The sequence below is a fragment of the Dermacentor silvarum genome, chromosome 3 (genome assembly GCF_013339745.2).
Source record: "Dermacentor silvarum isolate Dsil-2018 chromosome 3, BIME_Dsil_1.4, whole genome shotgun sequence".
In the NCBI taxonomy this organism is placed as follows: domain Eukaryota; kingdom Metazoa; phylum Arthropoda; class Arachnida; order Ixodida; family Ixodidae; genus Dermacentor; species Dermacentor silvarum.
This window is the reverse complement of record NC_051156.1, coordinates 9757016-9780395: the sequence shown is the minus strand read 5'-3', so window position 1 is coordinate 9780395 and position 23380 is coordinate 9757016. Positions and strand designations below refer to the sequence as shown.

The following is a 23380-nucleotide window of genomic DNA, read 5'->3' as shown; positions in this document are numbered from 1 at the left end:
ATCATAGCACGTGTAATCGCAGCTACGCTGGGTTCGTTGAATAAGGCAACCCAGCAGCATCGGCTTTAACCGTGTTTATTTCTGCAAGCAATAAGTAACACTTGCAGAGGGAAAATCCACTCTGTAAATAGGTCATAAATAGGCTTGTCTCATTGCGCTTGACATTTGGGCAACGAGGTCACTCGTGGGTAGCAGGCATCCGCGAGGTCGTTGGTCCAGTTTAGGGTCGGGGCGCCAGAGAAAGAGGGCGTCTCGTCTGGTGCATAGGCGCCGGCTACGGGGGGCACCGGGGCCTAAGCCCCCCCCCCCCCCCCTCCTAAAGTGTCATCACCTGAGTTCTGTTACCTACATCATTTGAGGTTTCTTTTGCCACTTTCATTATCACTTAAATATTTATTCTGGCTAAAAGCTTTCTGCATCATTGTTAGCACAGACGTGCATGGCTTTTATTCATACTTCCGCTTTATTTCTGCAAATCCTGATAATAGGAGGATAAGCGCATTAGAAGCACCTGTGGCAGCCGGGCTACCTCATCCGTATTTCTTCACTTCAACATTTTTTAAAAATTTCCACTGCGCACACCATGCACAGACGCAGTATATTTAAATGTGTGTACAGGGCAAAGTTTATTATATTTTTTAAGGAGAAGGAGGTAGCCAACTAACAATTATTTATAAGGTACGGATAGCCTATGCTTAGAGAATGAATATTGTCACGAGTCAACGCGAACAAGAGGCAACACGTTGAGCAAGACGGCGGAACAGCTTAAGAATCACCAGCACAAAGACATCTTCTTCGTTTTCGAATTAGCCTGTCCTACTACTCGGAGTCAGTTAAGCACATACTGTCATCGTCGTTTAAACGTCTAGATAGAGTACGCGTCAATATGGTGCTGTATTTTCACCTCGTTTCAAATTGCTTTGCCTGCTTTTTTTACTTTGAAAAAAAAAACCTCCAGACTTGAGTGACCCCTGAGGCAGCGTCTTTTATCAACGGCGCGTGAAAAGCACGTAAATGATGTGTCTCAGTATTGCTTCTATTTCCAATAGGCAATGCTAATGACTCATGAAAAAAATAATAATAACAAATAAACTCTTCTAATAATTTACATTTACGTATTAGGGATGGAAACATCGCTTCTTGCAGGCAGAGGTCATAAGTACAGTAAAATCCCGGTGATACGATCCCAGCTTGTACGAATTTCGGTGTGATAGAAATTCGTAACATTCCCGACCGAAATACATTGCTCACAATACGAAAAAAATCTGCCATTCCGAACGCATTGCCACCGCCGTTGCGGATCATACGAACGCGTGAGCAACAGCGGTGACGGCCGAGCCAGCGGAGTGACTGGCACAGACAAGCTGGCATCGCGAGATCTGGGAGGAATCCATTATCGCCAAGCAACCGGCTACATCATGCGGCTGTGCATCTCTGATTGGTCCCCACGTCGAGCGGACCAGACCACGTCACAGCCTAGCCGATGCTTAGCAAGAAAGTAGCCAAAAACCGCTGGTGTAATGACGACCGCGGCGCAGCCCTGACGGCCAAAACACTCCATGCACTCAACGTGCTCAGGCGTTCAGTGGCGTGCGAAAAGCATTCCTGAGATCAGGTGCGCACACTTATACGTCTTTCAGAAGGCGATCGTTGACGATTTGGGCAAGAAGAAAACGTACACTGTTAGTAGAACCCAGTTGATACGTTTTTCAAGGGACCGCAAAAGAAAAAAGTGCCCAGTTTCGCCCGAAAGGTGAAGCAACGATTGCGATAGCAAATTAGTAGAGAGCTGTACGAAGTAAGGATAGTAGTTGTACCGGCCGCATAAACTTGTACACATTCGCTTACTAACAAAATTAACAAGCACGATGTCACACGTGCACAGGTAAACATTAACACATCTCGCTCGATGACCGTGGACACTCGCAATCGAAACGCTGCCGTGAGGAAGCGCAGCAGCAGCAGCGAGCGAATTTACCTTTGCGCTGTCTCTCGCTTCAATGCGAACTAAACGTCGGAGGCACAGCGCATACGAAGCTACCGGCACTAGGCACACTTTGTCAACATCGCAGATCGTTTGACAATGAAGTCTACGGAGGCGCGCATTTTGCGCACATCGTGGATCGCTTTCAAAATGCGGCACCCGCGCTGCTGCGTCGTATCTGCAATGTGCCAGTCACTTGTTGCAACGCATCGGTCGCTTGTTGCAACGTACGAGCTGGCTGCACCGCTAAATTTACGTGACCGCCACATTCAAACGCAACGTAAGATGCAGGAACTTACAGATTGGCGACGTATCATGGGAACTTAATACATGGAAGTCAATGAGATTTAGGTCGGGACCGCGAAAACGCTACGTAGCAGCTGGGAAAACACAGCAGCGAGGAAGGTATCGATGGGGTTCCACTATTAGAAATCTTTCCTGGTAAAATAATTCATTTTTCTTGATATTGTGTATGTTTTGATGATACGAATTTCGGGTGATACAAATATTTCACGCGACCATGTGAAATTTGTATCACCGAGATTTTACTGTATATATAGAATTCACTCAGTAACCAAAATTAGGCCAAGCCAGATTCACTCAAAATCGGAATATATAGAAGACATGTGCAGCAACGCTTATACTCGGACTCACACTCCTAGTATTAAAAAAAGATAATAAAAAAGCTGCAGTTTTGCCGGGAAGGTGAAGCAGTATTAATGATAGCAAAGTGTAAGACAATTACACGAAGAAAGATTCTTGCTGAATAAATCTGGTGTAAGAGCCACACTTGTGTAAGGGCCACACCCCCAACTTGACAGCCAATATTAAAGAAACAAACAAAAAAACATCCAACCGAGAAGCAATCGTGTTCCGATCGCCAATTCTGATTAATGGAAGTAATGATAACTCCCAGGGTTAGTTCTAGTTGTAAAACATAAATACCCCAGAAAGTGGATGGGAAAATGGCTCTGCGGTAGCTCAATGATAAGAGCATCGCACGCGTAATGCGAAGACCTGGGATCGCCCCCCCCCCCCCCTCCTGCGGACAATTGTTTGTTCATCCATTTTCATTTCCATTAATTTATCATTTCTTTCATTCGATTAGTAAGTACAAGTAATTTTCCCTATGTTGTCCTTGGTGTCATTGTTTGTTGGCTTCTTATGTTATGATTGTATATGTGGGGAAGGTTCGAAAAGCTGAACGGGCCCAGCCCCCCTCCCCTGACTCTCAAATTCAGCATAATGATATTTTCCTAATTCAAATTAGCTTTTTTTATTTTCAATTGCTGATTACGCAAAATTTCACGGCCCCTTCCGGGTAATAAAGATTAATTGGCGACTATACTTATTTGCATAAAAGATCAAATTTAATATAATGAAATTTCAATATAACGAAGCACATTGCTGATTTTACTGACTTCGTTATATCAAGTTTTAACTGTGTATAGTACTAGTCGGGCACGTGGTAGAGGGATGTGTGTGTGTGTTGTGCATACGTGCACATGTGTATATATATATATGTATAGTATATACATGCACATGCACATCTATGTACCACACGACTTATCTCTATCGCATGACCGGCTTCCCTTACTTCACACACTTTTTTCCGATTTGGCACTGCTAATGCTAGCGTATTAAAAGGAAGCTCCAAGGCCTCATTTGTGTCTGCGTGCATGTGTGCTTGCATATGTGCATGATGATTTTGTGGTAAGAGTTCCTGCTTTACGATGTGAAACTCCCCTATCCAGTAATCATTTTTGCCATAGTGGTTTCGTTAGAACTTTTTCTATCTTTGTGACGCCCCTACGAGCTGTTCAACTCTTGTATCAAATGCGCACCGTGTCTGCTTAGGTAATCAAGTTCGTTAGTACCTCGAGAGCAAGTGGCCTCACATGCCTGACACGCTTTTTTTTTTTTTTTTTCGAAGAGCTCGGGTGCTTTTGCACAACTCCATTGACATAAGAAGTTTGTGCATGTGCACACCTGATTTGTTGAATGCTGTCCCCCTCGCAGGCTTCTTTCAGCGTCCGGCAGACTTCTCCCACACCTTGTTCCTAGCCGAGTTGGTCAAGTGGTTGCCAGACGCCACCTTTCCTATGGGGTGAGTGTTCTCGCCATGCCAAACATGAGAGTTACCTAGGGGCACTGCGGTGCTGTTGCATGTGTGGTAATGGCATTTTTCTCGGAAAGCTGGGACACCTTGAAGACAAGTCGAGTGACTGATGTCTTGTTTGCCATGTAGTCTGTACAATCAAAACCGCATCAAAGTTGCAGCCAACGTAAAAATGCCTTCAATATTTGTTCAAAGCATATGCACTGATATTGGCTAAAAAAAAATCGCAATCATGTCTGTGATAAAAAGTTGCAAGTGTGATGCCTCTGACAGGCCAGCAACGCATCTCCTGTCAATCTTGATGGCCTGTCAATGGTTTGCCGTATGGTCGGGGATGATAGCTGTGAAGGCAGTGTGCAATGAATCGGAAGGGGATTCGCTCCTACCTCAATAGGAAACTGAGTTTGTGCCGGTTTTGAATTAAACTTTATTCATTCCTTACTTCAAAAGGAGGGAAGCAGATGGCAGTCGTAAAGCCACGGTGTTGTCGCCTGTGTGTGTGCACGTGTGGCCCCATACATTTTTCCTAAAGGTCCTTATTTGCACAGCCACGACTGTGTTTTACATACCAACCAACATTCGGGGCAAGCTGATGCAGTCGACTGTTTTCGCGCATCACACTTCACACGCACCACCACTTTAGAATGTAATTTGCATCCTGAACAGTTTACGGGGCCTCGATTGGTCGTGAAGCAACATGATTTATGCACCTACGGCTGCCAATTTAATTTGATGATATCGTGACAGGTCTAATTTATTTGATCCTTGCTCATTGAAAAACTTGGGACTTGCCATCCACTTCTGGGAAGTGTAGATACTTGTTACTTCGAAAGCAGTCATCAGTGTTTGTGGAGAAAAGGGGGAGTGGAAGAAAGAAAAGACAGAAGACAAAAGGGACTCTCTTTCTCTGCATTTCTTCACACTTGCATCAAAAAACAAGTATAACAGTGCAAGAAGACACAGGACATACAGACTGGAACTAACAAAGTGCTCATTATCAACCAACCAGCGCTTCATCCATTTCCTTTTATATGTCCGGTGTTTTGCGCCGTTACTCCTTTTTTGATGCAACATGTACCAACAGGCCTAAGTTAGCACTCTACTGCAGTCCACACTTAAGTTTTTTGCCACAGACCTTGGCAGCTTTGCACCAGATAGGCCAACATCGTGCTTTGCTCAACTCTGCAAACAAATTGCCATGTACCTGTTTGTTCAGATAAACGAGAGCAGCATGGCCCAGAAGGCTGTTAGACATGCAAGTGAGAGAGAGCCTGTTCTGTATACATGGCCCCATGTTTCCCTTGTGCAGGAAGATTCGTCGTCTGCTCGGCCCCGCAGGCAGCCTAGCAGTTGAAACAAATGCCATGCTCGAGTCGTATGATGTGGACCACCAAGATTTCCCACCAGACATCCTAGAAGACCTCGGGGTCAGCTCCGATTGGAAAGTGCCTGAGGTTAGTTCAATTTTACTGAAGTGTGTATCAGTGTCACATTGAAATGAGCATGTTAAGTTTGATAGCACTGTCTGCACTCATCGTGAAATGCATGGAAAGCTCCAAATTTTACATATGGAAGTAGCAGTCACGTCAATCACAGCAACTTTTTTCAGAAGTTGCTGATCATCGCCATGTTATTGCTGTGTTTGAAGCTGAAACAGTGTCTGCAGCACTCTACTGTGATCTGTGTGAATTACAAGTAGCAGTCATTGGAGATTGGTTGATCAATCATAATGAAATTATTGGTTGGTTAGTTCACAACACTGTTCCCTGTAAAACCATAAGATCAAGAAATGCCATTTAAGGGGAGATGCACCTCAAAAATATATTTTCATTAATAATAAAGCAACACCTACTTTTAAGATCCCACATCACCTCACCGTGACGTCATGAATTTAGAAGGCCTCTGCTCCGGCCTTGTTAATTTTTTTCCAGTAAAGATTGACTGCCATTGTATTCAAAAATAGGCAAACATTGAACTAGTTTCAAGAACGTTTACTGGGCAGTAACAGCCCAAATACGAAAAAGTACCATAGTTACTTGAATGTTTACGTGACCGTGATTGTAATGCAAGGGTCGACTTTCCAGTCATGCAAAATAAAAAATAATACAAGATGAATGGAACAAAATATAGTACCGTTATTTCAGGAATCACAATCCGGAAGCGAATTCTCTTCACTCATCTGAGGAGGAGGTAGAGCTTTCCTTGGGCTGATTTCTTGGGCGATCACTTTCAGCGATAGCTTCACATTAGCGAAATTTTGTGGGACTTGGCATCGAATGCGTCTGCGACAAGTGTTTCTGGCGCTGTGCCAAACTTGGTCTTCGCACAGTGCCAAGAGTGCTGTCGGTCATGTACATTGAGGGGTTCGGTGCCAGGACGAGCAGAGTCTCACGAAAGCAAAACTATCTCTTTAAGTGATCGCCTGAGAATCGAGTCATCTTCCGTGCTGTCGAGCTTGTTCAAGATTAAACACTTCTTAAAGGCCAACTGCAACAGAATTTCACTTGGGCTCAATAGGCTATAAATGCATAGGATATACTACCAGTGTAATTTTGGAAAAGTCGCAGGGCTAGTAATTGTCTAATTTTCTTATTAGCAGCCTTTACATAGTGCCTAAGCAGACGACGCGTGCACCTGACGGTGAGCGGTAGTGATGCAGATATGGCAAAAGTCCTAGCACTGTGCACGACTGCTTATCTCTCAGTTGCACTTAGGCACCCAGGTGCATCGCTCGCTCAACATTCGCTAATCGATGGGTGTCTCTCTCGGCATGCTTTCTCATTTCACACGTGACTTGAGCTGTTGCAAGAATGGTGACGCGTCGCGTTGCTGTCAGGTGCTCGAACACATGCTCAAACAAAAATGATGGCTGTGCAGTGCACAACACTGCGCAAAGAAAAGCAGAACACATCTTTCCTGTCCCAGCTTACAAGGCGGAGCACACACCCCACTGCAGCAGGCAAGTGCGACGCAGACGAGCTAACGTGCACAAAGCATGTAAACTGCACTTGACAAAGCTGCACAGGCTACATTTCGCAAGCACAGTCACTTAAGCATGCAAGGTCTGCTTGCCAGATGCTCTCTCAGGAGGACCATAAGTACTACAAGCCACGATGGCGCACGAATAGCAGCTAAGTTGTATTCAGGGGTGATATTCTCGAGAGATCATTTTCGGTGGGGCATCATCCTTGAGACATCGAACGTGATCAAGCACACGAACGAAAGCCTTTCGATACAGCACCAGAAGTCGGCAGAAATCGGCACCATAAGTTGGCAGGAACCACGCAGAATCAAATGTGCGCCTGCTTTCTATGTGTCCAATGGGGTAAACTACCTTAAAAGTGACATTGAAATTGCTAAACAGAATATAAATATAACACCCATCTGATATTTAACAAAAAAATTTTTCCACACTGGCATTCTTTAATTAAGAATAGTGTTTGCCTGAGCTTGTTGGTTGCACATAGCACAAATGGTTTCGAGCAGAACGTATGGACACGGACAGAAAGGGACAATGACACACACTGAACTAGCAACTGAATGGTTTAACTTTAATCCGCCTTTTTCACGGCGCTACGGCGCATGCGACCTGCCCTGGCGGATTAGTCGCGAAAAGTTTTGGAAGGGTCGCGCGCACACCGTGCGGCCCCGTCTTGGGGAAACGTCCCCCCCCCCCCCCAAAAAAAATGCGTTCGCACGTGCGCTACTGCAAGTGCAAACTCGTGCTGTGTACCTCGTTGAAACTTCACTGGTAGCTCGACGTCGGTGCGGTACCGAAAACGTGCATAGCGTAAGACTGCAACTCCACTTTTAACAGAAAGCGGTGAGGGCTTCGTCTAGACTGCACAGGGAACCACGTAGTTGCCGCCTTGCATTGATGGCTGTAATAGCAAATTTATCGATAAACCCCTGCGTTACACTTGGACGACACTTAAAAACACGTTGCCGACGAAGACTTCTTGCAGCGTCTGTCCTCGCTTGCTGGTAGTGGCAGCGTGTGTCCGACTTCACATACTCGTTCAAGGCGCGGTAACACTGGGTCGATACGAGACCGATAAGACGCGCACGCCTACGATTGGCCGACCATTCAGCACTGTGTCGCTGAGACAATTTTATCATACCAGGCCTACAAGACTTAAACGACGAGTGCGAGTTGTCGTACTGCGACGGGCTTTCTTGTCGACAGCACCGATAAAATTAGCGTGCCGACCATCATTCGACCGAACACCGCGCGATCAGCCGTCGAACCCATAACGCGCTCAGAGTGAGTCAAGACATGCCTACAAAGTTGAAATGCACAAGATTCGACCCTCTCAATCAGTGTACATAAGTTTGAGCCAATGTTGATCCTGTTCAGCGAAGGTTAGGCCTGGTGCCGTCGAGTTCGCGCACCCGCTACCGGCGGACCGGTACTGAAAAGTGAGCAAATTATAATGTAGGAAACTGCTTTTATAGTCCAATTCTAGCCTTAGTGATTTGAAATAAACTACCCTTCGCTTCCCATGGCGCGTACACAATGAGCTGCAAGCGGTCACACAGCGCTGTGCCCAACGCCAGTGCCAACATCTGTACGTCACCGTTCCCATAGGCTGTCGGTCATATTTGCAACGTAGATGGGTGGTTTTTACGTGTTGGCATGCTGACACATTTCTTAATTCTTGAGATGTACTCTTTATCTCTGCGTCAAACCCGAAACAAGAAACGGTACATTCGGTATAGCAGCATAAACAGCCGCTTCGCTCAGTTATATACCAACGGTGTCAGCGATGGCATCCGCGTTTTTGCAGGAGAACAACACAGCCTTTAAATGGGCGCTTATGCGAGCACAGTTTGCTCTAATAATGCTTTATGACACGCACAAACTAACTATCGAGAAGTTAAAGAAAAGCGAGAATCAGCAATAAATTAACAGCCCAATATTTGTAACTTGATCACAGCCGCCATTGTTTAAGTGGCTCAGCCGCTCATACTGACTCGTCTCACGATAGAACATCGCGGCTCATATGAGCAGATATGTGTTTTATTCTACGTTTTGACATTCTTTCATATCAGCGCCTTTTCATATATGCACCTTTCCCCCATTTTTTGACGCTAACAATGATCTGTGGCTGTAGATGCCGATGTAAGCAAGTGCATCGCTTTGCTAAATCCGATGCGGAAGGCTGCGCACTCGAAAACATCTTATTTATGCGAAATGTCTAAAGAATGTGTAAAAAGAATTACAAAAAAAGCGAGGTGCAAGTGCAGGAGTTAGCACCAACAAACTCCAAAGCAGCCGCTACGGCAAAGGGAACTCAGCGTGCCTTTATCGGCCGCACTGTAAACAAAACAGCACACTCAGGCCTGCTCACCCTACATGTATATAGTTGGTGAGTGCTACATGGCTTCCAGGAACGACATTCTGCCCCCATAAGCCAGTAATAAATATTCCCGATCCACGAAACGCACAACCGATGTGCACTTAACACGGGCGCAGGTTTACAAATCAACCGGCGAAAGCCCCAGCACCCTACCAAAACGTTTCCAGCGGCGCGCGGCAGAGGGCAGCACAAGAAAATGAAAAAGGCGGATTAGTTTCGCCACACGGGTTTTAAAGTCAGCTTCGCCGCATACATGCATGTTATGCAGCGAAGCATGCAAACATTGCAAAGGTGGTTCTGGTTTTCGTGTCCGACTGCATCGTGAAAGCACTTTTTGGCCCGATGTTCTTTATTTTTTTTTTAATAGGTGGGCATTAGAATTGGGTAAACAAGACATTGTGAGCTACGGTTATTGATTGAAAGTCTTCCTAGTGCAGGGTGCAAATAGGTGTTTCTGACGAGAGTTGAAATGTGCACAATGCAGCGTTGTTAGCACTGACCCCTAAGCTCCTCTGAGACAGATGCTGCCACTAAAGGGGTCAGTGTCAGGGTCACCGTGTTATGGGTCAAGTGCGTGCATGCTGATTGGTCAAGTTGGTCAAGGCCAATTTTAGAAACGAAATAACGAAAGTCTGGGCCCATAAAAATGCCTGGGCACTAGCCTGGGCACTAGCCTGGACCTTTGGCTGGGATTGAATTAACCGAAAAAATCTAGTTAAACTGTGTCCAATTCACAGAAGTCTACTGCACTAAGTCTTCTTGAAAAAATTTTCGGTAGTACAGTAGGACCCCGCTGATACGTTTTTCACGGGACCGTAAAGAAAAACCGGAAGAGCCGGGAAACAGGAAAAATTGTAAAATAGGAGTAGTGTTGATCTGCACACAATATTATTTTAATTCTTAAGTGTGAAAAAAAGTCGTTTCACCCGACAGCCAAAAGTATCGATTGCGATAGCAAATTAGTAGACAGCTACACAAAGTAAGAATGGTAGTTTTATCGTCCATATGAACTTGTAAACATTCGCTTATTAACTATATTAACAAGCATGGTGTCAGTGCCCAGAGGCAAACATGAACACATCACACTCGATGAGCGCGGACACGCGCTGTCAAACGCCGCTGCGGAATTAAAGCGCCGCTGCAGAAGTGGGCGAAGTGACCTTCGTGCTGTTGTCTATCGCTTCAACGCAAACTGAGCGCCGACAACACACAGCACGCACAAAGCTACGAGCCGCCAATGCACCTACACTGCGTAGACTCTGCCCCCAACGTAGATCGCTTTCAAGATACGGCCCGCGCGACCGCGCACCGCCGCGCAGTACGCAGTTAATGCCAGAGCACAACGCTGCCTGCTATCCCTTCCCCCTCACTCCCTCACCAGTGCCTAGAGCACAACGGAAGAAGGCACGCTTCCTCCTTGCTTTTCTTTCGTTCGCGCGCAATATTTAGACGCAGCCGTCAGCTCCCCTCACACGCTTTCACTCGCACATATAGCATGCGGCGCGCGGTGACGGCGTTATCGCCCTTGGACTTTATACAGAACATCTATGAGCCAATATCAATTTTAGGGCCGCAACTCGTCATAGACACTATCTTTAGATAGCAAATACGGATCTCAAGGGCAATACTTTTGCTGGCGGAAACTGAAAATACGTCATAAGTGTCGGCCCCGGCACTTTGGGCGGCCAATGCCATCGTCAAACAACCAAGCCAAGCAACAGAAAAAGTCAAAATGGTCGCTCGGGCCAGCGCGGGGTGGCAGTTCACAATGTATGATGCAGAAACGCTCCCCTGTAATGATGTAACAGCGGGGTTACCAATGCATTGGGTTCTATGGGAGATGTACCAGGACCTGCCGAAAACGACGTAACAGCCGGGAAACGCGCCACCCGGGAACGTAACAGCAGGGTTCTACTGTATACTCCTCGGAGGTGCCGGTACCATACTTGCTCCGAGGTGTTTTTGAGGCTTCAAAGAAATGTGCTTCAGGGCCCCTTTAACGGAAGTCGGCTGTATACAGCGGCAGTGAGGTATGTACGTAATTGTATAAGTTTTGCAAATGGGGAGTAAGAAATGCTTCATTGCCCTGTGGTTTGATTGTAAACAAACATCTTGAATAGGTATAGCCTACAGCATGAAGAGAAGACTGGCATGGGGTTAAAGGGGAAGATGGGTGCACTACTTTTTCTGTCTGTCTGCACAAGTCTCGTCGTTGTGCTATATGGTTCTAAATCTGGGTTTACCAGATGGCTCAAACCTGCGCCATTCTTGACGTTATTTGGAGCCGAGTGTGCCTAGTACAGACTGCTACAGTGCTTGTATTGTAAAATTGTAACCCATCGTGAAGTGGCCCGTCGTTTGTCATGGTTTTTTAGGAAGAGCTGTCGGGACGACGAGACTTTCGAGACGAGCTGGTGTTCACCGTGGACCCCAAGACTGCGCGGGATCTGGACGATGCAATTTCGTGTCGCCGGCTGGTTGTACCCGAAGGAGATCAACAGGAGCTCTGGGAGGTGGGCGTGCACATAGCTGACGTGTCGCGCTTCGTGCGGCCCGGAACGAAGCTTGACCAGGTGGCTCAGAAGCGGGCGACCAGCGTCTACCTCGTGGAGCAGGTGAGTGGGGCCCTTGCAGTGGCATTGCCCCCGTCTCTGCTTGGATCCGTTTACACAAGTCATTTCCTTATGCCAGTGTGGTTGAGCTAGTGGAAGGGGCAAGAATGAAATCAGTAGCCATGTCCAGTAACAATTCTTTTCGTATTCTTTTCGCTCACATCATTATTGGCTTGCATGCCACAGCAGCCTCAGGTTGGGCTATTACTAGAGGTTTGCAAATGTCAAACATTTCGAATGTTAAAATTTTTAATATTTCTATTCGATTCAATAAATAGGTATTCGAAAATTTTTGAATATTTGGTTAGATATGAATATTCGAAACAAATTGAATATTTTGCTGGCTCAGCGGTTTGGTTTATCTAATCTGAGAACGGTGTATCTAATTTCGTGCTGAGTTTTGTGAAATTATGGGCTGCTTGCAAAATTTAGCCTGTAAAGCATGCCTTACCACTGAATGCCTAAGCTTTGCGGGAAAGCCATCCTTTCAGTAGCAGGGTGCACGGGCTTGCAGACGGCAAGGGTGCACTCTTTTGCAGCTCCATCCCCAATCCGAGCTCATTGCTTGACAGAAAATGCAGTGAGTGATGGCGGCTGGCACAGGCTCAAATGCCCCCGAGTTTATGGGCCTTTGACGTTGTATAATAAGGCACAGGTTGGGGAGAAACAGACAGCTTGTGGGAATTACTTAATTTTTCAAGTTAACATGAGCCAAATGCCCAATATTTTACTGTAACAGCTTACTAGGCAAATTTTTTTACCATGGACAATGCAAATTGCGATGTTTCAACGTGTTAAAGTTAACCAAACTCGCTAATAAATGCACATGCGCAAATCATTGTTGCCCCGAATAATCACTGTCGCCCCAGATAAGTCGGTGCTAGCGTTGCCAAGGCGTGCACCGCCGTTGTCGGGTTCCTGGAGGGCAAGACGACGCTGGCGTTTGGCTTCAACATCGTGCATCCGTAACTCGGCTTCGACGGCTCTTCACTGATGTTACGCCTGGTCTTCAGAAGCCCTCGCGCTAGAATCGGCACATCGACGATGAGCCCTTTCCCGAGTGCGTTCGTAGCGCCGTTGCTCAAACGCAGCCTGCTCCTCGGCGAAACGCACTGCTCACGGCCTTCCCATCCGGTTGCCGAAACTGATCTGAGGCGAGGGAAGCCCGGTGGAGCGCACACGTATACATAGAGTGCTATGGGAAAATTAACGGAACTCTAAAAAGACCGTATTACATCCGGTCCTGCACTATAAGCAGCTACGTTATAAGTGATCGACACTCTATTGAAATCGGGGATAAACACGCTTTGGCATACAGTCGAACCCGTTTATAACAAACTCGATAGTTTGTGGGTTCTTGGTGTCTCACAGGAGACCAACCACCGCGGGTTCGAGCTTAGCGAGCCACAGGGCCGCGTCAGCCGTCGCCTCCAGCACCGCTCGCGCGCGAGCTCAGAGGCCGCAAGGGGCTACCGAGCGACGCACGCAAAAACACAGTAAAGCCCTGAGTTGACGGAAACCGTTTACTGAAACCGTCGACACCAGCACTACACAAACGCCCGCACGGAGGGGAGCCAAAGGGGTCCCGTCCCGCACCAGGGCGAAAATACAATAACAGGCGCCTATAGCACGTCGCGGCGAGAGCACAGGCTCAAGCTGGGACACGCCGCTAGGAAAAGTCCCGGCGGCTATGCTACTTGCTCTGGCGATAACCAATGGGTCAACTCGCGAGAGCACGGGCAATATCCTTCGGCTTAGGCTTTCGGCAAGTGCGGCTCGGCGAGGTACGACCTCGCGCGAGCACTAATGGCACCGCTCGTCGGCTTAGCGTCGGGAAAGGATCAGCACAAAGTACGCGCTCCCCGCACGGGCAAAGACACCGTGCGCGAGCTCAGTCCTAGTCACAAAGGGTCGGCGGACGAGAGGAAAGCATGAACGTACCGTGCGCTGGTCCCGGAGAGAAGTCCACGCTTCCCCGCTAGCGGCCGACCACCGGCCGCGTAGTGACGTCAGCGCTCCGCCCCCACCGCCAACCGCCGCGTGCGCAGCGCCACCGCGGGAACCGGTTAGGCGGCGCGGGCGGAGAAGGAGGCCAGCGGGGAACGATGGCGAGGGATGGCAGAGCAGGCGAAGCGCGCGCGATCATGCCGGCGCAACCCTCAATCCCCACATCCTCCTCTCCTTAAATGCCCCCCTACCAGCCTGGCGAAACAGCTAGTAGGGGCTTATGCATCAAAGACAATTGAGTCTTTTATGCACAAGCTAAATGCTAACCTCAGCCCAGCAAGTACTCTTAAAACACTGCGTTCCGACATATAAAACAAAACGCTTTCATGCACTATAAAAATAATAATTATATACAAGGATCGTGGGAAAATAAAAAATTAAACTGCTACGCTCTATAATACAAAAAAAAATTGCCGCGAGAGGGGGGGAGAAATATTAACAAAATAGTCGGCCGCTGGCGCGGGACAGTGTCCAAGGTGCGAAGGGGAAGCGGCGCGTAAAGTTCTGTGGCTAGGGGCGGTGGCCGAAGACGTAGGAGTCTCGAGGGCAGTCTCGATTGCAGGAACGGGCTCACCGTTGGTAGATCGGAGTTGTTGCTTTCGTGGTGGTGGCGGTCCCGAACTCCAGCCGGATGGGGCAGGACACTGCTGGGTCAGCTGGCCACGCCGCCGGAGCCAAGATGAAAGGGGCAGCCACAACCGTGGCTGCAAGGCGTTCGCACGGCGGCGGCGACAGCACAGGCTCAAGCTGGGACACGCCGCTAGGAAAAGTCCCGGCGGCTATGCTACTTGCTCTGGCTTATGATAACCAATGGGTCAACTCGCGAGAGCACGGGCAATATCCTTCGGCTTAGGCTTTCGGCAAGTGCGGCTCGGCGAGGTACGACCTCGCGCGAGCACTAATGGCACCGCTCGTCGGCTTAGCGTCGGGAAAGGATCAGCACAAAGTACGCGCTCCCCGCACGGGCAAAGGCACCGTGCGCGAGCTCAGTCCTAGTCACAAAGGGTCGGCGGACGAGAGGAAAGCATGAACGTACCGTGCGCTGGTCCCGGAGAGAAGTCCACGCTTCCCCGCTAGCGGCCGACCACCTGCCGCGTAGTGACGTCAGCGCTCCGCCCCCACCGCCAACCGCCGCGTGCGCAGCGCCACCGCGGGAACCGGTTAGGCGGCGCGGGCGGAGAAGGAGGCCAGCGGGGAACGATGGCGAGGGATGGCAGAGCAGGCGAAGCGCGCGCGATCATGCCGGCGCAACCCTCAATCCCCACAAGTTCCACAAAAAGTGATCGTTATATCAGTACTTCATTATATATGGACTCGCCCTAAAATACGCTCAAAAGTTAACCACTCTGAAGCTGGCGTCAGCAGCTACAATTCCGCAGCACTTTGGCCCGAAAACCAGATTTTCAGTGTCATCTTTGTTCCGGTCAATCTAAAGAACATAATGCGGCATTGTATAGCTCTTTTAAAATGACACTCGGTTCCAATCGCCTGTCATTCTGAAACTGCAGCACAGTTATTTGAGAGCTTGTGATATATTTTACTACCTGCGGGACATGGCTGTATTGTGCAAAAGAGAGGAAAGCGTTCTAGTTGGCCGTAAGTGTAAACTTGACTGCGGCATGCCACCATTCTGCGAAAGTTTCAGACATCATGGTCTCGTCATTACGACTTCACATCAGCCACACAAGAGCTGTAATATTATTGTACGTTATCTATGCTGTACGCTATCTATGTCACTTCGGGCGAAAAAAATTCGATATTTGAAAGGTAAAGCGTCACCGCGAACCATTATCAGCAATCGGCAATGCATAAACGAAGTGCCGTGATCTCCTGATAAAGGCATAGTAACCCCCAATCCTTTGCAACACTGCGTGGCGGCAGCGCATGGTGCAGCGTGCTTGCCAACTCTGGCCGCATCGACAGGAACGCTCGAGCGGCCATTGTTCCCATGGTGGAAGGACATAGATGGTCGTTCGAAATCCTTGAAGTAGGAGCAATGGACGTGGGGCCGCATGGACAGTTGCACGTAAACGACAGTCGCCACCGTCATGGCATCCGATATCGCACCGGCGCACGCGACAGTGCACGCGCCGTGCCATTCTGTTCATGCTGTGTACATCCTCCCTGGAGGCATGCCTTGAAAGCACACAACCTTCATGGCTTCCGAAATTCGCGCGCAGCAGTCGCTCATTCATAGTGAAAGCCGTATGACAATTGCATTTGGACCTAAGTAGGACGTGCACTTCCATGCTTTGGTACTTCACATGTGCCCTCTCTTTATCGTGATTGAGTTCGAGCCGTTTGTTGTAACAGTATGGTGCTCTAAAATACATTCATTATACTTGGAAGCAGTTTCAATAGGCAGGGTAGGAAAATTGTAAATGCGCAACAATGTGGTTTCATTATATCTGGGATCATTATAAATGGGTTTGACTGAGGTTAAGATTCATGATGTGCTAAGAAGTTATAGTATTTTGTTGAATTGAGGATATTCTTATATCGAGGTTTAACTGTAGTACTTTTTTTTTTAAGAACAACTTATGGGAAACGTTCAGCGTAATTTTATGGGGTGTTGTGGTTCGCAATGCACTAAGTGATGGTCATCGCTTGGACTATGACAACATGACCGTTTGGGCTGTGCAGTGCCCTGATCTTATCCTTGCTGTAGCATTGTGCCGTTCGACGTGGCTCGTAAATATGACCCCTGTTCTCTTTGTAACGATGTACTTTAACGAATAGCACTACACTGCTGTCCATGAATGCCATAGTTCCCATACTTCACTATTCAACTCCTTTTTGTGCGTGCGTGTTTTCTCAGGTGATTCCGATGCTGCCCCGACTGCTGTGTGACAACCTGTGCAGCCTGCACCCCGGCGAGGACAAGCTGACTGTGTCCGTGGTGTGGACCCTGACGTCCGACGGTCGGGTGCTGAGCGAGTGGTTTGGCCGCTCCATCATCCGGTCGTGCTGCAAGCTGAGCTACGAGCACGCACAGGTGAAGCCTTAGATGTAACTGAAGGGATGAAGCTCTGCACTTTTTCTGTGCTGCATTTATTTATTTATTTTATTTATTTATTTATTTATTTATTTGTTTGTTTGTTTGTTTGTTTGTTTGTTTGTTTGTTTGTTTACAATTCCTTACAGGCCCATTGAAGGGCATTGAGTAAGGGGGATAACATTTTATACGGGGCAAGAAGTTCAACACAAAATAAAGTGATAGCGAATGTTTATACAAAGGTTAAAAGCAAAGATAAACACTGCGAAATGTCATTAGGCAATATTGGAAGTGCAGCGCATGCAAGTTACTGTGAAATGTCTTACTGTTCTATGTAAATGCCATGTGCTGCAGAAGATCATTCCCATGTGCAATAGAGCGAGGCACTGTAGATATGTTAATTGCTTGTGTTCGACTGTTTATGCTTATGAAACTGGGCACCTCCTGATGCACTTCCTCGTAAGTAGCTATGTCACTGTGGCATCCTTATCCACAAGTTTAAGTGTAAACATTTCTCCATAATGTACAGCCATGTTGTCATCATGGAACACGTGGCATTTACAGTAAAAGCTAGTTAATCACCCCACGCAGTGAAAAAAAAAAAAGAACCTGCAATAAGTGGTTATGACGATAGTGCTGACCGAAAATATAAAACAGAAAAAGTGCCGTCCCCTAGAGAGTTTTGTCAGCCAAGGAAGAGCAGGCATGGCCTCCGAGACTAGAGGATATCGTGTTCATTCCCAATGTTGGAGGCCATAGAGCGGGCCACTGGAAGCCAAGCCAGCGGAAAATCCAACATGGCAGCCTCCACAATGGGGTACCGGGGCTCGGAATGAGTGATTTATTCCGGAGTAATGAACTTCGGGGCCTAAATTTGTCCAAAAAATCGGTCGCGAAATTGCATTAGGTCTATGGGAACCCTGACGGTGCATATATGAAGTCCCAAATATCCATCAAGTCCGAAAAATTCGTTGGCAACTGCAATGGAGGCGCTTGGTGTTGGGCGCCTATTTTTCAACTTCAAGGAGGGTGAAGATGAAGCTATGTGTCACATTCGCGCTTTCGAAGACAAACTGATGGCCATCGCTTTCAACAAAAAAAAAAAGCAGAAAATGATCACAGATTAGTTTTGTCAGTAAATAACGTGCTTTCTAGCAACCCGAGGTGAAGGATCTCGGCAACCTCCACCAAATGCGATGAGGTTTATTGTCGTCAATAACGTTGCAGGAACGTTACGTAAAGGTAGGCACTGCAAGGGCTTTTCGTAGCACGGGGCTCACTCGCGATCACGGCATGATACTTCATTTTCCTCTTCAGTCGGCACATACACAGGGGCGGCCATCACACTGTTTTTAAATGACTTTCGCTAGTTCGAATTCGGTTTAATTCGAACTCGTTAAGCGTCCCTGTGAACTTCGAATTAACAAGCTTTTACTGTACTTGGAAAAATGTTTTATTGTACTGTAGATGAAGTTAGAATACTTAAAACGTGATCTGTAACTTGAATCAAAGACATTTCATCAACAGAATAGCATGCTGCATTGACTGACCTCATTTTTGGGGATGGTAAACAGCCAAAATTCTTGCAGCAAGTCTTTTAGCCATTGTTACAAGATGCCTAAAATCTCCCTTTGCAAAGCACCCAGAACTGCACAGATTATGTAGTATAACACCGGTGTTTTCTGCAAAATACAATAAGGGAAATTCATAAAAGGAATAGCAGACAATACAAAGTGACAGCCCCAATATTATGCTACCAACTAGCGGTGGACAAGGAATACACGATCAAGTTTGTAGTTTGCTTGCGTGCGTGCTTGTATAATCAAGAAACGCGTATTTTGTCCTTAGACAGTGGCCCCTTTCCATTCTTGGTATGCTTTACTGCAATAATTTGCGTATGCTTCGCAAAATAACATGGCTGTATTGCAGCGAAGCTTACCAGTCAATCTTGAGATTGAAATAACGTAGGTATGGTCCCATAGAAATGTATGGCCGCTGGCCAGGTACTTTGGTCGGAATCAAATTAACCAGAGCTGAATTAACGGAAGTCTACTGTATTTCATGACTACTTTATTCTGAGAACAAGTCTGCCTTCCTGCTTCGGTCGCTACCATCCAGGATAACGCATACTTTGAGGCAGCATTGCATAATTTATTTTGTAGCGATGTCAACTCATGTATATATTTTGTTAAAACCGGCTCCTTTCTGTAATGCCTTTGGTTTGAAAGTAATGAAATTAAATTAAACGAATGGATGCCAACTTCCTCTTTCAGGACCTACTGGACGACCCTGACCGGGAACGGGCCCCAGGCGAGCTGCCAGATGTGTTCGGCAAGCACACAATCGCAGAGATGGCCGAGTGCCTGCGAGTTCTGCGTGGCATGACGGAATCCATGCGCAAGCGTCGCTTCAGTGGGGGAGCCCTGCGGCTAGACCAAGTCAAGGTGGTCTTCTCGCTTGGCGAAAACTTCCAGCCCTACGGCTTCTCTGTCTACGAGCACACTGAGAGCCACCGGTGAGTCGATCGAGAGGGGGGGGACCAGCTGTGGGCAGCAATTTATTGAATTATTCACACTGTGTAGTCATTACAGTTCAGAGTGAGCATAGCGTAGTTCGCATTAGAATTCTGCTCCTTGGTTCTATGGATTGTAACTGCTTTACAGTGTTTACTGTCTGTCGTGTGTTTCGTGTGAGAAGTTTTGAGCACGTATGATAAGGTAACTTGTGGTTGCACTGCAAGGCATTCACCACAGAAGCCTTGCACATCAGCAGCCAGGACTGAACACGTGACAGGCTGACGCACAAAGACGGTAGTATCGGCAGTTTCTAAGCAATGAAAGGAGAGTTTGAGCATTCATTACAGATGGGCCATACAGAAAGTTGTGTAGAATGGCCTTGAATATGTGCACTGGGTATTTAACCACGTGTTGTTTCGCCAAGGCTGATTTTAAAGATACACCAGCATTTGTGGAGGCACTAGCTCAGTCAAGGCATGAAGGAAGCAGATTAAAGGGATTCCACAGGCATTGTAATTCCTCGCAAGAAAATAAAAAAAAATAGTGGTAAACACTGGTGAACAAGGCTGTCAGGCAAGAAGGGACAGTCTCTCCAGCGCTATTAAGGAGGGACGAGGGGATCAGATCCCGAAAATTGCAAAGCAAATAGATTTTTGGAAACCACGTGTTTTGGCATCTTTAATGCCTAATCAACACTGTATCAGAACAATATGGCTAAAAACGCACTATAAGTACCCCAAAAAAGTCATTTTGTCAGTGCAGACAGCAAGAGAGCTCAAAATTGCGCAGTAACGCCAAAGTTCACGGAGCCATCTTTCCCGCTATTTAGTGCCACCATCTTGGTATCATTCAAAATCTGCATCTTTCTTTTTTGTCTCACGCTAGCTCCACCCTTAAACAAACACAGAACAAAGGAAACAGTTGAGGACCCCCCTTCTATTGTGGCGGCCTCCGAGCTGACGCCCTTGTCTTGCCGCGCCTAGCGCACGTCGCCACTGGTCGAGGGCACGGTCACCTTAGCAACCCCCATTCCTTTGTTGTATGATTCCACGTGCGAGCACCGTATTGTCTATCAATGTCTCGGTGCGGCGTGTTGCTTTTCTCGTTACATGGTTTTGGTTGTTCTAACATGATCATGAATCAACGACAATCGTTCAAACAAAAGTATACGACAGTTCGTTTCCCCAGCCAAAAACGGAAGTGTCCAAACCCTCGAATAAGTAAAAAAAAAAAAAAGCTATCTACAGCCACTTATGACAGTGACATTGTTGTGCGTGACCCCCTTGAAATGGACGGTCCGAATCCTGTGCCCTGTGCTCCGCGTGACGGAACTCCAGACAAAGTACTGCCTATGAGTGCCGACAGCATTTGTGACGTGCCAACAAGTTCCGTTCTGCTGACGTCCCCAAGCGCCCCAGTGACACAGACTGTTTGTATGCCATTCCCTGTGCTTCGCGTGATGTAACTCGGAGCAAAGCACTGCCTACGACTGCCGGTCGCATTTGCCACGTTCAAATTTCCATTTTGCCGAAGTCCCGCGAAGCACACTAGCGAGGTGCAAGGCGAAAGTGCTGTTGGAGCTCGGTTCGCTACGTGCACTGTTGACAAAGCGCAGTGCACAAGCACCAGTCAGTCAACGAACGATCATTCAATGGGAGTGCCTGGCAAGCACTTTGATGAAGTGCACTTTGTCACGAAGACTTCGGATATGGTTCCGCGTGTCTCATACGTTACAGTTATGTTATAAGTGGTATAAGTGGTTATATACTGATATATCTTGCTGCTGGTGATATGTATAGTGATCTGTCGAGAGATCACGCGCACGGGTTAGTCCGATGGCCGTTGAAGGCTTGAAGGGACGTTTGAGTCTACAAACACCCAGCCAGCACTTACTGCAGGCACACATATCAAAAAAACAAAACATTGGTTGAGTTTTTTCCAAGAAATTTTATGGAAAAGTGCCCCGTTGTCTTATGTAGCTGCAATCGATGGAAGCTAGACCATTGAAACGAATGATGCATTCACATGACGATGCTTACAGTCAGCTGCAGTGATTGCCAGTGTGCACCTCGAGTGCCCAGTGAGTGGTGCACCTTAGGCACACATAGCGAGTCCTGCATAACAGATGCCTTGGACATCACCGATTATGTCGCAAGTGACTAGCAGCCATCCCTTAATGAGAACTCTGGCAGCTCATGTGCGTTATGTCTCTCACAACAATATTGATAAAATAAAGTATGTTCTGCAGTTAACTGTGTTAAATAATTTTATTTTTTATTTTGTTCACCTCAAAGCAAGGAGTCAACCTATATTCCACATTTACCCATACAGGCGAAAACCGCGATAACAAAATTCGCCCGACAACACAATATTTTCGTATCCCCCGGCAAATGACCATAGGATTCAATGCATTTCGTATCTCTCAACAAAGAAATGTCGCTGAAGTGCAATCCTGCATCAACGAAATTAGCCGGAACGGTACCCAGCATATCACCTACTCGCCCAAGGATAGCAGACTCCAAAACGTGCTCAAATATTGCTCCGCACTTAAATTGCATAAAATACCACTACATTACGCTTGCATAGATACCGTCATTCTTTTTTACAGAAACGACCCAAGCGCCTGAAGTGATCTTGTGTGCCAGGAAAAGGTCATGGACGCCATCTTGTTGATCGACCGTTTCAAACAGAACAGCCACACGCATTGGCCACATGACATGTCACAATAGTTTCTGCATACCTAGCACAGTGCATAATCTGCGAAACAGGGCAAAAACAAAAATCTGCATCTCACCAACATGGCCATGTTTATGGCGCTCGAAATGGCAGCCACGCATCCTGCCGTGATTGAGCAACCATCCAGGAACATGCGTCTCTTGCTGCAAGGAAGCAAGAGACGCATATTCACCACTTATGACCAGTGGGCAATGTCTGACAACTTGCAGTTTCCAGGTAACATTGTCCTGTTCAGCAATACTGCAGATTACTTGCAATTACTCGGGACATTCTGGTAAAGTCTAAGGGTGGGTCTGAGGACTAACATGTGCAGTACTTCTTCTTTCTTCTTTCTGGGGTTTTACGTGCCAAAACCAGTTCTGATTATGAGGCACGCCGTAGTGGAGGGCTCCGTAGAATCCGCTTAGTTTTGGTACCACTCAATAGGCATCGTATGCGGATTCGGTGTCGCCGGACGTAAATTTGCACAAAGGGGTCACAATAACATGCGATTGCTTTCGGGGATACGAGATACGATCACTTTCACACTCGGTACCAGATGTGTCAGCGTCTACAGGCAACAACGTGCACTAGAGTAACGCCGTTGCTCTGCATCCAGTGGCGAGTGACACGAAATCTCATAAAAGTGATCATATCTCCGAAAGCAATCAACAGAATACTGCTCCATGGCAGTGCCGCTGTCGATGATCGATGCATGGAGCACACTTTGTGCTGTTTGCAATGTGGTTCTAAGCCTCGATCAATGCTTGCCAAAGTAGGCTAATACAGTTAAACCTGGAAATAACGAAATTGACAAATTCCCAAAAAACTTCGTTATAAAGAGGATTTCGTTATATGCAGGTTCGGCACAAAAATTCGAAAAAATAAACATTTACCGTATTTACTCGATTCTAATGCGCCCTCAATTGTAACGCGCACCCGTTTTCCGTTTTCGTCGAAGCACTCATCCTCGGAATGTCACACCAGATACCGGTGCGTGGAGGCGTGTCGTTTCGCACAAGCGCGAGGCATCGGAAACGAAGAGTGAGCGTCACGATGGCGTCGTAGCGTC

The 23380-nt window shown here is 47.2% G+C and overlaps 1 protein-coding gene across 1 annotated transcript in view; it reads left to right on the top strand.

Moving 5' to 3' along the window:
* The window catches only part of LOC119445315 (DIS3-like exonuclease 2), a 129470-nt gene that overhangs the window by 78462 nt on the left and 27628 nt on the right, over positions 1-23380 (top strand). Inside the window, 5 exon segments of the mRNA XM_037709629.2 lie at positions 4004-4091; positions 5413-5557; positions 11839-12078; positions 16901-17077; positions 19351-19592. Coding sequence (XP_037565557.1) covers positions 4004-4091; positions 5413-5557; positions 11839-12078; positions 16901-17077; positions 19351-19592 — 892 coding nt within the window.